Genomic DNA, 13,357 nt, shown 5'->3' on the forward strand with positions numbered 1-13,357 from the left:
AGGTTGTTTTAAATTCAATTCCCCTCTTATATTATAACCCCCATCTCTGCCCATGACAATTTTTTGTATGTTGCCCGGGACTATATGTGCCTAACCCTGGGGAGTTTTCTCACACCTTCTCCCTTAGCTGCTCTCAACTCTGTGGTAGAGCCTCAATATCGCCTGGAGAGAGAGAGAGAGAGAGAGAGAGAGAGAGAGAGAGAGAGAGAGAGAGAGAGAGAGAGAGAGAGAGTGAGAGAGTGAGAGAGTGAGAGAGAGAGAGAGAGAGAGAGAGAGAGAGAGAGAGAGAGAGAGAGAGAGAGAGAGAGAGAGACGCGCACACACACGCGCACACACACGCACACATACACACACACACACACACACACACACACACACACACACACACACACACACACACACACACACACACACACACACACACACACACACACACACACACACACACACACACACACACACACACACACACGCACACAATGGATTTGGTACCACCTCCCATTCCATGTCACACCCCTGTGCTCTTAGTTCGCTATAAAAGGTGGATTTTTATCCATCTCTCTTCACTCTGTTTCTCTTCCCCCGACCGGAGCAGACAGACAGACACCTCCTCCCTCACCATGACCACTTTCATGTCCGCTCAGTCCACGAGGAGCTCCTTCGGCGGGTGGTGGCGGCAGCGGCGGCGGCATGTCCCTCAGGATGGGCGGGTGGTGGCAGCAGCGTGTATGGGGGTGCAGGAGGTAGAGGAGTCCAAATCTCCCAGGCTTCCAGATCCTTCTCCGCCGGTGGTGGAGGTGGTTTTGGTTTGGGTGCTGGTGCTGGAGGTGGCTTCGGTGGCGGTGGAGGTGGTTTTGGTGCTGGTGCTGGTGCTGGAGGTGGCTTCGGTGCTGGAGGTGGCTTTGGTGCCGGTGGAGGTGGAGGTGGTTTTGGTGCTGGTGGTTTTGGTTCCGGTGGTTTTGGAGCCGGTGGAGGTGGAGGTGGAGGTGGAGGTGGAGGTGGAGGAGACCAAGCTCTTCAAGTGGACAGCAAGTTCACCATGCAGAACCTGAACGACCGCCTGGGAAACTACCTGCTGAAGGTGGCGGATCTAGAGAAGGCCAACGGAGCCCTGGAGCTGAAGATCAAAGCCTTCCTGGAGGTCAAGGTGGGCCCTGATGCCAGGGACTGGAGTGCCTTCTTCATCACCATCACAGACATCCAGAGCAAGGTATTGTAGAGGTGTTGGTGAAGGAGGGTGGCAGGATTAAAGGGATACTCATCTTATTTTAAGAAGCATATCTGATTTGTAATTTCAGTTCATCCATGTAGATAATTGAGGAACATAGTGCTTGGTTAGAAATTAAGGTGGAAGTCAATGGGGCCCCAAACCAAGAAAAACAAACATATATTTAAAACAAAATCAAAGGTAGCTCTCTCCAAAACAGCCTCCTTACTGCACAACATAGTGAACTATATAGAATGACTTCAATATGATTGATCAGAGATATGTTTTGGGACTTCTATGGATTTCCACTAGCAAGTGCAGATGAATGAGTAGCAAACCATAAATAGGCTTCTTAACCATAAAGGCTTCTTAAAATGGGTGTCCCCTTAACCCTTTAAGCTCCCCTGGACCTACCAGTAGGTTGGATAACGTAATTACTGTAGCCTGGCTTTTGTGTTTGTGGTTTGTTATATGTTATATATCAAATACGCCATGCTAACTAACAGGGAAATATGTATTAAAAGTGGCTTATGATCTCCTAGCTTTCTCAGGATTGGGGGGGGGGGGGGGGGTGTAGGACACACACACAAAAAGGGGAATCTTAAAGTTACCCTAAAGAGGGGTAACCACTGGAATCGCTGAGCGATGAGAGGGTGGGTGAAAACACAAGAATAAAATGAATACAAATAAAAACTGTAGGAAACACAAAACACCAGTATAAAATAACTGGGTAAAAATCCCAAAATAACCACCACCGAATAGCAGTTGAAAACAACAAGAAAAACAATAGCACTAGAGACAGAGAAAACCAGAAGCATGAGCGTGGGACACTCGTCTACTGTTGAGGGAAAAACATGAAATGGACAAGCATCCGAACACACACTGTAAAAATAAAAAATAAAACGTTTTTTCACAGGAAATTCACTGTATTATTTTACAGATTACCTTTGTTTTTCTACTTTAAGTGTAAATACCATAAAAATACAGTGAATTACCTTTTATCAAAATATTAAGCATTAAATAAAGGTTGTAATCTGTAAATGTATTTGATTTTACTGTAATTTGACAGTAACTATTTGGAAACCATTGATGCCAGACATTTACAGTTTTCTTGCAGCTTTTTTTCTTACAGTGTCAACCAAACCTCCTTAAAGGCACTGCACACCTGACACCAATCAGGTGACAATCAAGCCCACACACCTGCCATGCCGCATGGCAATTAACTGCAGAGGCCAGTGATTGACAGCTGTCCCTCACAGAAAGACGAAATAGACAGCTGTCTCTCAGAGAAAAACTAAATAAAGCCAAAGCACCTTAGAATAAACAAAAATAAAACCCACATAAACCATGATCCATCACAAGCTTTTGATATAATGTAATGTAATGACACTTGCACACCAAGATCTAAGGTATGAATATGTGGCTCATACTGTAACAGGCCTGCTATAGATCATATGAGGCGTTACAATCAGCAGATACATTAGATGTGCATGGCATTGATGTAGAATACCGACAGAAACGGTTTTCTCCACCTATTAATCTGCTTAAAGGCAAGTTAAGGGGAAATTAAGTTAAGCAGGAAATTAACAGGTTAAGGATAACAGTTGTCTGTTTTATTGTCATGGTGCTGCTCTTGGGGTTGGATGGAGTGCAGTGGGGGTGGGAGGCATTGGGACTCTTGTCATGGTAGTCAACAACGATGAAAATGATGTCATTATGTGTTGTGTTTAGGTCTTGTGTTGATGATGTCATGTGTTCTGCTAGGTGTCATGTTGATGATGTCATCCCATGTTTTGTTTATGGTGCATTCCATTGAAGTGGTAAATAGAACAAATCCAACCTCCTACTCAGAAAAGTGCAAAGGACCCGTTAAGTAGGAATTTCAAGTGGGATTGTCCCCAAATAAACAGAGGTCACATGGCATGGTGCACACAGTGAACTGTAAACCAAATGTAAAGGCGTTTGACCCGGGAAGCAGCTGGTGTTTGTGTGGCTGGTTTCTGAGCATGATTATGCTTAGAAACTGTTATATTAGGCTACCACACTGGTACTGATAAGGATCTAGCTTCTAGCTTAGTTTCCTACTAAGAATTCCGACTTCAAGGGCCGTTCCATTGTAATTTTCATGGGAGGTTGGATTTTTGCCTAGTTCCCACTTCAATGGAATGCACCAATAGGTTTCATGTTATTGATGATGTCACATCACTGTTTATTTTCAGATCCAGACTTTGCTTTTGAACAGATCCGTCGTGCTACTGGGCATCGACAACACTAGCCTGGCAGCGGACGACTTCAGAATCAAGTTAGTCCCTCACAATCAGCTCTTTCTTTCTTCTGTTTGCTCGTTCTTTTTCTTTCTTTCTTTCTTTCTTTCTTTCTTTCTTTCTTTCTTTCTTTCTTTCTTTCTTTCTTTCTTTCTTTCTTTCTTTCTTTCTTTCTTTCTTTCTTTCTTTCTTTCTTTCTTTCTTTCTTTCTTTCTTTCTTTCTTTCTTTCTTTCTTTCTTTCTTTCTTTCTTTCTTTCTTTCTTTCTTTCTTTCTTTCTAATCTATAGGGGTTGTGGTCATAAAGAAATGCATGTACGTATCAGTACTTATCAGTCACAGGAGTCTTCAATAAAAAATTACGGCGTTAATATTGACAGACCTAGTATGTATAGATCACTTTACATTTCAAAATATTCTCATTAACCTGCATAGTCGGATAAATGGGGAGAGAAATTATGAAAAAGGAAACAAATGTCTTTCCTTTCTCCAGGTATGAGAATGAGTTTGCAATGCGTCAGTCAGTGGAGGCAGACATCGCTGGCCTGAGGGGGATTATGGGCGAACTGGCCCTGTCAAAGACAGACCTTGCCATGCAGATTGAATCACTGAGTGATGAGATTGCCTACCTGAAGAAGAACCACGTGGAGGTACAAAACCATACTACTACAGTAAACCATTCAATACACCAAGCTGGTTCTAAACCATACTACTACACCATACAATACACCAAGCTGGTTCTAAACCATACTACTACACCATACAATACACCAAGCTGGTTCTAAACCATACTAATACACCATACAATACACAAGCTGGTTCTAAACCATACTACTACACCATACAATACACCAAGCTGGTTCTAAACCATACTACTACACCATACAATACACCAAGCTGGTTCTAAACCATAGTACTACACCATACAATACACCAAGCTGGTTCTAAACCATATTACTACATCAAACAATACACCAAGCTGGTTCTAAACCATACTACTACACCATACAATACACCAAGCTGGTTCTAAACCATACTAATACACCATACAATACACCAAGCTATTTCTAAAACATAGTACAGCATCTAAACTATAGTAGTAAACCATACAACACACCAAGCTGGTGCTAAACCATACCATATCCTCTATCCTTACTATTATATTTATTACTGTATTTTGTAAACTAAGTCAGTGGAACAGTAATGCCAATGTTTTACCTATTCTACCACTGCACGGAAATTAGGCATTTTCTTTAGAAGGTTTTGTCTCCCCAGGACCTGCTTTCCATTGGTACCATCGTTGAAGGACTCTATTTTACCGTTGGTTGTTGATTCTGTACATCATCTCTGGATGCTCTTGCTTCCAGGACATGCTGTCTATGAAAACTGCTGTTGGAGGGAAGGTGAACGTGGAGGTGGATGCTGCCCCTCAGGTAGACCTGATGGCTATAATGCAGGAGATGAGAGAACACTATGAGGCCCAAGCACAGAAGACCAAGAAAGACCTGGAGGTGTTGTTCGTAACCAAGGTAAACTTAACTAGACTAGATGCCTGGTTCCAAACCAAGGTACCTACACTTAACTACACTATATGCCTGGTTCCAAACCAAGGAACACTTAATTACACTATAGGCCTGCTTCCAAACCAAGGTACACTTAACTACACTAGAGGCCTGGTTCCAAACCAAGGAACACTTAATTACACTAGAGGCCTGGTCCCAAACCAAGGTACACTTAAGCCTTAACCATATTATGGCATTTATGGCTACTTCCAGTGCATAGAACAAACGTTTAGCCCGTGGAATGAAGGGTGTCCCCATGAAAGTTTGTAACTTGGACACATTTATTTATTGGAACAGATTTCACACCTTGATCTGCTCATAGGTTACTTTCACTTATGCCATTGTGTGCCTCATTTGAAATAGACCAAATGCTTACTAAGAACGATGCAAAATGCATGTGGAGCAATTGTGACATGAAGTTAAAGCAAAGGGTAGGATGTCCAACTTTAGAAAGGTCTCTGGTTCAAGGTCAAGTTCCTGCTGCAAAGCACCGTTTTGCTGCTGTGGACATTTCTATAAGCTGCAGTTCTACAAAACCTCTAATCTCTCTTTAACCATTCTCTCCCCTCTTCCTCCTCCTCTCCCCTCCCAGGCGGAGGCTGTTAAGACAGAGGTGGCAGTTAGTCAAATAGAGGTACAGACGTCCAGCACAGAGACTACTGATGTGAAGAATACGCATCAGACCATGGAAATGGAGCTCCAGACCCAGCTCAGCATGGTGAGAAACTTACCAGGATACAATTGTTGAACGTGTTTGTCTTTTTGAGCGAAAATGTGATTTATTTACATCTATTAATGAATTTAATTTCTATTCACATGTTCTTTATTTGGTTCTCCACCACTGCTGAAATATAATATTCTCTACCCATGACTCCCATGTAGAAAGCGTCATTGGAGGCCACTCTGGCTAAAACACAGAACCGCTACTCTGTGATGCTGGGAGGCTACCAGACCAAGGTGAGATCAGCCTATGTTTGGATACAGTATGTAATGTAATGCATGGTACTTTCATGAGGACTGATTTACCACAGTTACCACAGTAACTTATGGCAAGGAACTGCCTGTTGGGTACAGTATTTAGCTAATATAGCTTTCAATACCCATCTTCAGAACAGGTTGGTACACATGTCAATGGGGGTTGGGTGTGGCATTCTGGGAGTATTGGGCACTGTCTGTACCTCTTTGACTGCTAGACAGGAGGCAGCCTCCTGAACCAGCCTGGCAATCTACTGTTGGGTTTAATTATATTTGTCTTGACTTAATTGAAACCAACTTCAAAGTCTTTACCTAACCCTTTAAATCTGTTCTTATCAATACCTGACCATAGCCCTTTACATCTGTTCTCATCAATACCATACCATAACCTGACCGTAACACTTTAAATCTGTTGTCATCAATACCTTACCATAACCCTTTCAATCTGTTCTAATCAATACCTGACCATAACCCTTTAAATCTGTTCTTATCAATACCTGCCCATAACCATTTAAATCTGTTATTATCAATACCTGACCATAACCCTTTCAATCTGTTCTAATCAATACCTGACCATAACCCTTTAAATCTGTTCTCATAAATACCTGACAATAACCATTTCAATATGTTCTTATCAATACCTTACCATAACCCTTTAAATCTGTTATTATCCATGCCTGACAGTAATGCTTTAAATCTGTTGTCATCAATACCTTACCATAACCCTTTAAATCTGTTCTCATCAATACCTGACTGTAACTCTTTCAATCTGTTCTTATAAATACCAGGTTACCAACATGGAGGGGCAGCTTATGCAGCTCAGAGCAGACCTTGAGAACCAGGCGCAGCAATTCCAATTGCTACTAAACCTCAAGATCAGACTGGAGATGGAGATCGCTGAGTATAGGAGGCTGATGGACGGAGGGGTTAGCAGGTATAGATCCACATTATGTAGAGCTGCAGATACTCTAAGTAAAAGCAGAAATACTTTTATTGATGATGTGTATTTTCATCTTGTATTGATGATGTCCACAATACATGGCCATCAATAGGAAAATCACCAAGTGTTTCTGTCTTTCAGTCATTCTAATCTACCCCACACTGCAAAGCACACATTAACAGGCACGTGCACACATAGAGGCCAAGGGGTGCTTGAGCACCTGCCTTTTTGAGCCTCATCAAAAAAGTGCCATTTTTGATTTTTATTTTTTTTCCCCGTTACGCATATAGACTGCCCTTCCAACTGAAAAATGTCAGGATAGAATCAAAATATTAGGTAAAGAGAGAGAGATGCCCCATATTCCATTGCAGTTTGCACGGCCTCCTCAGCGTGCCTCTCCGCGGACCTATATATTTTATGCATAGCGTGGGTGGTGATGATGATGATGATAGAAACCGCTGTGGCGCATACAGTTGAATGCTGGTATTACACTCATTGAGGGACACAAAGAAGTCAAGTCCGATGGGATTTGGGAATCTCAAATACAAATCGGGATTGGAATAAAAAATGCATTTATATTAAACAATACAGAATATACAGCACTTCTTGGGGTCTGTAGGGTAAGCACTTATTCCCTCCCCCCTGAACATTTATGGAGATGTATGGGCCTTTTAAGTCAGTGATAAAAGTGTCTTTCAAGGATAAGTGAGCTCCTGCACTGATTATTATAGTTCAATATTCAATATTTGATCACCAAAACCCACCAAAAAGCATAAAAAGGGGGCCCCCCGCCCGAAAAGGGCCCTCGCTTAATATATACACACAAGTGTAGTGCCCTTTTCAGCCTTTGAGCACCTGCCCCTCTAAAGTCCTGTGCACGTCCCTGCACATTAACACATCCTCTATTAGAGTATTGTTGTAGTATTAATGCTAACATTAGAGCTAATAATGAGCTACCAAATGTTACTGCTAATGCTACAGTAGCTACTGTTAATCAAAGGCTATTTTTGATGAACACTAGCTAGGATTAGCTGTAACATAGCTGACATGGTTGCAATTGTTAGTGCTAACGATTGCTAAAAGCAAAAGAGGATGTTAAGACACTGCATTTCAGGGTAGATTAGCAGCACTGAAGGACATCAAACATGGTGGTAGGCACACTGATCTGATGTCCATCAACATCTTCCAGAGGGGAGTGTCCAACAAGGCTGATGAGTCCGTCTCCGACAGACTTGTATCTGTTTTGACGTACAGAAAAGTTTGGAGAGGATGAACTTTTGGAACTGATGGACATGTCAGCGTCTGTAGCAACGATGTTATGTTAGCTACAGTAGGTTCTAATTAAAAACTAAACAAGAGACAGCATTCCTCTGTTTCATCTCCTGTTTTGTGATGGATCAGAGTGGCTGCTCCCTCACTGCCTCTCATCTTTATCATGTGTTAATTTCCTTTGTCTTGTAGCAGTGGTGGATCTTTGTCTCTTAGCAGTGGTAGCAGTGGTGGATCTTTGTCTCTTAGCAGTGGTGGATCGACCGTGGTCCACGCGACCAAGCAGATCACGTCACAGGGCCTGTAAGTTGACTTTATTTGACAAATTTTGCTGATGATTACTGTACTTTACTATGACATAACGTATAACGTTACTTTTCTTGACTAATATTGTTCAGTGTTTATGTTCAAGTGTTATTATTATAATTTATATTATCATTTAATAGATGATTTGAATGTCGCCATAGGTCAACCAAACAAGTCCAGATGTAACAGCAGCCAACGTGACATCAAACACTTCACCGGGTGAAATAATAGTAACAGTAACAATAACAAGCATAAGAATAATAACCATAATAAGAATAATAACCATAATAATAATAATAATAATAATAATAATAATAATAATAATAATAATAATAATAATAATAATAATGATAATACAGGTAATTATTGCAAAAGCCCAACATGTAATAATTAATCATAATGTGATAACTTCCCATCATGTAATAAAATCAAAAGTAAAAGACAGCTGACATTCCGATGTGTCATAGCAGGGAAGACTTGGTATACAACCGTAATTAGGGTCCCATTCCAGTGTGACAGCATCCACAATACCACTGGCACAACTGAATAGAATGGAACCCTAATTCATGTTATTAAACTGTGTTTACCCTGCAATGACATGCTTCATTACATTTCATTTGATTACATTCTGGGCATTTATTATGCTACGGTAATTTATTACATTGTGGGCCTTTACGATGATGATGATGATGATGATGATGATGATGATGATGATGATGATGATGATGATGATGATGATGATGATGATGATGCATACCTTTTCTTAGGCATGGGAACTGCTTTCTTTTGTATTAATTCCTTCCTTTTTCCAGATTCTCTTATGACCGTAGAAACCCTGTTTGTTCAATAGCAATGTGGATTTTCCAAAGTTCTGTTCCTGCTTCTCCGTGCCTCTCGCCGTATCTCTGTCTCTCTCTCCTTCACGGCCTGTCTTTATTTTTAGCTGCAACCAGCAGCTCTATAGCTCACTCTGTCGGTTGGTTTGTCCACAGATTTCTTTCAGCCTCTCTTGCTAAAAGGGGGCGTGGAAATGGGAGTGGCCTATTGCAAAAAGGTTGCGGCTATTGCAAATTTGCGCTTGTTTACTCACTTTCTCCCTCCCTCCCTTTCTCATTCTCTCAACCCCCTGTTGGACATTTGCTCGGCTAGGTGTAGAAGTTCTAAATTGTGTAACTCCTAAGGCCCCTTTCACAGCAGAAGGACAGGTGTATCCATAGCTATAGGATAATGAACTATCTTTGTATCATTCTATCTATGGTTATGTTTACCCATCTATGACAAGTCAAAACCTCTGCAACTCTCCACTTGCACAACCTATAGGCACTTCCGGCTGACTTCCGGTTGCCAATGGTACTTCCTGTCCCATCCAAATACATTGGTTTTAGCTACTTTTCTCCCCTTATTTAAACAACTTTGTCGTCACAGAGAGGCAATGAAACGTTTGTATTATTATAGTATAGAATGTATTTAATAAGCAAACGTTTGTCAGCAGGGTTTTTGGGCTGTATTTCATGTAAAAACGTTTACTGTTAGTTTCCTTGCTCAGCCAGCATTAGCCTTCATTAGCTAACAGAAGCTAGTGGTTAAACAGGCCGGATTAGCTTTGAGCTAACTATCTTTCCCGACCCATGTATTCATTCCATTCTAAACATAACGTTAGTTTACAAAACATGACCTGTCCATATACGTTGAGGAACAAATTATAAGTGTGTGGGTGTGTGTTTTGGTGAACATTGGACTGCAAACAGAAAATGCATCACAGTTACAGACAGTAGCTACTGTTAGCTGCACTCAGGCTGGCTGCACTCAGGCGGTGCGATCAGCCTGTTGGACAGGGAATGAAGATCTCCAGCGAACACTTCATTGCCTCGGATTATGTTGTTGGGGGTGGAAGGTTTGTCCAGAAGACCACTAATCAGCTGAAGCCTGATGCGGTTCCCTCGGTCTTCGACAGACAGACCGGCGCAGACTCCCGGGAGCGATGGCTAGCTAGTTAGCACCAGCCGAGGACCGGCATTAGCTGCCGGGAGCGATGGCTAGCTAGTTAGCACCAGCCGGGGACCTGGAGCGATGGCTAGCTAGTTAGCACCAGTCGGGGACCGGCGTCAGCTGCCGGGAGCGATGGCTAGCTAGTTAGCACCAGCCGGGGACCGGGAGCGATGGCTAGCTAGTTAGCACCAGTCGGTTGGTCCCCGGCTGGTGCTAACTAGCTAGCCATCGCTCCCGGCAGCTAACGCCGGTCCCCGACTGGTGCTAACTAGCTAGCCATCGCTCCCGGCAGCTGACGCCGGTCCCCGACTGGTGCTAACTAGCTAGCCATCGCTCCCGGTCCCCGGCTGGTGCTAACTAGCTAGCCATCGCTCCCGGGAGCTGACGCCGGTCCCCGACTGGTGCTAACTAGCTAGCCATCGCTCCCGGCAGTTGACGCCGGTCCCCGACTGGTGCTAACTAGCTAGCCATCGCTCCCGGTCCCCGGCTGGTGCTAACTAGCTAGCCATCGCTCCCGGTAGCTAACGCCGGTCCCCGACTGGTGCTAACTAGCTAGCCATCGCTCCCGGTCCCCGGCTGGTGCTAACTAGCTAGCCATCACTCCCGGCAGCTAACGCTGGTCCCCGACTGGTCCTAACTAGCTAGCCATCGCTCCAGGTCCCCGGCTGGTGCTAACTAGCTAGCCATCGCTCCCGGCAGCTAACGCCGGTCCTCGGCTGGTGCTAACTAGCTAGCCATCGCTCCCGGGAGCCTGCACCGGTCTGTCTGTCGAAGACCGAGGGAACCGCATCAGGCTTCAGCTGATTAGTGGTCTTCTGGACAAACCTTCCACCCCCAACAACATAATCCGAGGCAATGAAGTGTTCGCTGTCCAACAGGCTGATCGCGCTGCCTGAGTGCAGCCAGCCTGAGTGCAGCTAACAGTAGCTACTGTCTGTAACTGTGATGCATTTTCTGTTTGCAGTCCAATGTTCACCAAAACACACACCCACATACTTATAATTTGTTCCTCAACGTTATATAGACAGGTCATGTTTTGTAAACTAACGTTATGTTTAGAATGGAATGAATACATGGGTCGGGAAAGATAGTTAGCTCAAAGCTAATCCGGCCTGTTTAACCACTAGCTTCTGTTAGCTAATGAAGGCTAATGCTGGCTGAGCAAGGAAACTAACAGTAAACGTTTTTACATGAAATACAGCCCAAAAACCCTGCTGACAAACGTTTGCTTATTAAATACATTCTATACTATAATAATACAAACGTTTCATTGCCTCTCTGTGACGACAAAGTTGTTTAAATAAGGGGAGAAAAGTAGCTAAAACCAATGTATTTGGATGGGACAGGAAGTACCATTGGCAACCGGAAGTCAGCCGGAAGTGCCTACTTTCAGGTTGTGCAAGTGGAGAACAGTGGCCTGTATTCCAGCCCCTTGAATCGCCCACTTCTGCCTTTTTAAATTTTTATACATTTTGTATAATAATTAACATACTAATTCTATGGATTCAGTTCAGGCGATTCAGAATCATTTGAATTGAATGATAGAATTATGGAACTCGAAAAAGGGCAGAAATACGCAATTTAGGGGACTGGATCTGTGCTATTAGATAAAACTATGCAGTCTAAACTATAATAGTCACTTACGACTATTCTGAAGATGAATTTAATTAATTAATTAAATTTGTTATAATTAATAATAATATCTAATTATAATTGTATTATATATAATATATATAGGCTGTCAAATGTATGCTGTATTAACACGCTAACGCACAATTATGTTAAACGATTAACGTTTTAATAATTTATTATTATTATTAAATTTTTTACTAGACTTCCCTCAGGTGTATTATTGATACTCTCATTGATAGTTTGTTTCTGACTCAAAGTGTGTGTGTCTGTGTGAGAGAGATAGAGAGGGGGGTGAGAGAGATAAGGAAGGGGCAAGAGAGAAAGAGAGCTGGGAGAGTGTGTGTTTTCTTTCCCCTATTATTTCATGCACACTTTATTCATTGTTTTATTTTCTTTTAAGTTATTTTGTGCATATCTCTGTTTAGAATTTGATGAAAATGTGCAATGCATGAGGGTCATCCTTTTGTGTTAAATGGCTGCATAAAGCAAGCATTTGTTGACTCTCATGTTGATAAGAGTATTAAAACTTGAAAAATATCTGTTTATGGTAGATTTAGAAAGAAAAAAAATGCGATTATCATGTGATTAATCAGATTAAATATTTTAATCGATTGACAGCACTAATATGCTATATAGCCTTGTGGAAATTGATTCCCATCTTTCTAGTATAAAAATATAGTTTGCCAGTTATTAATTTGAAATTTTAACTGAAACGGAAATTGAGTTAACGCTTCTACTTGGCTTACTTCTCTCTTCCTTTCTCTCCTTACCTCCTCACAGCGGCAGTTCCGTATCCTTCTCCTCCAGCTCCAGCTCCAGCTCGGGCAGCACCGTGACGACTGTCAGGGAGGTGGTGACGGTCCCTGAAGTGGTCACCGTGGCTTACACCGAGGAAGTCACTGTCGATGAGCTGGTTGAAGAGGATGATGAATAAAACAATCAACTTCATCTGAGTGAAACCAACCAGTAATCACTGTCCTGATGAAGAAGCCTCTTCCGTCTTCATCAAGTCCTCAACAATTGAAGCCCATTCTTGCCTTAAAGCCACAATCATGTTAATGCGGCAATTCAAAAAGTGGTATATTTGTAAGGGTAAAGCTGTAACTTCCTTGATTGATTCAAGTCATCTAGGATGGATATGCTTTGACCTCTGACCTTTGTACCAACCAACCTGTTTCTTATCTGCTCGTGAATAAATCTCACAAAATGGAAAAC

At 42.4% G+C, this 13,357-nt stretch overlaps 1 protein-coding gene across 1 annotated transcript; it reads left to right on the forward strand.

Annotated features, from left to right (window-relative positions):
* Positions 1-644: 644 nt before the first annotated feature.
* Positions 645-13,076, forward strand: LOC311247717 (keratin, type I cytoskeletal 50 kDa-like; the record flags this gene model as incomplete). Its single annotated transcript, XM_084338723.1, has 9 exons — positions 645-797; positions 879-1,210; positions 3,427-3,509; positions 3,963-4,119; positions 4,837-4,998; positions 5,624-5,749; positions 5,914-5,988; positions 6,795-6,940; positions 12,962-13,076. Coding segments are annotated over 9 exons (1,349 nt in total), but the record flags the coding sequence as incomplete, so codon positions are not given.
* Positions 13,077-13,357: the final 281 nt, after the last annotated feature.

This window comes from Notolepis coatsorum, assembly GCF_963971535.1.
Source record: "Notolepis coatsorum genome assembly, contig: SCAFFOLD_1112, whole genome shotgun sequence".
In the NCBI taxonomy this organism is placed as follows: domain Eukaryota; kingdom Metazoa; phylum Chordata; class Actinopteri; order Aulopiformes; family Paralepididae; genus Notolepis; species Notolepis coatsorum.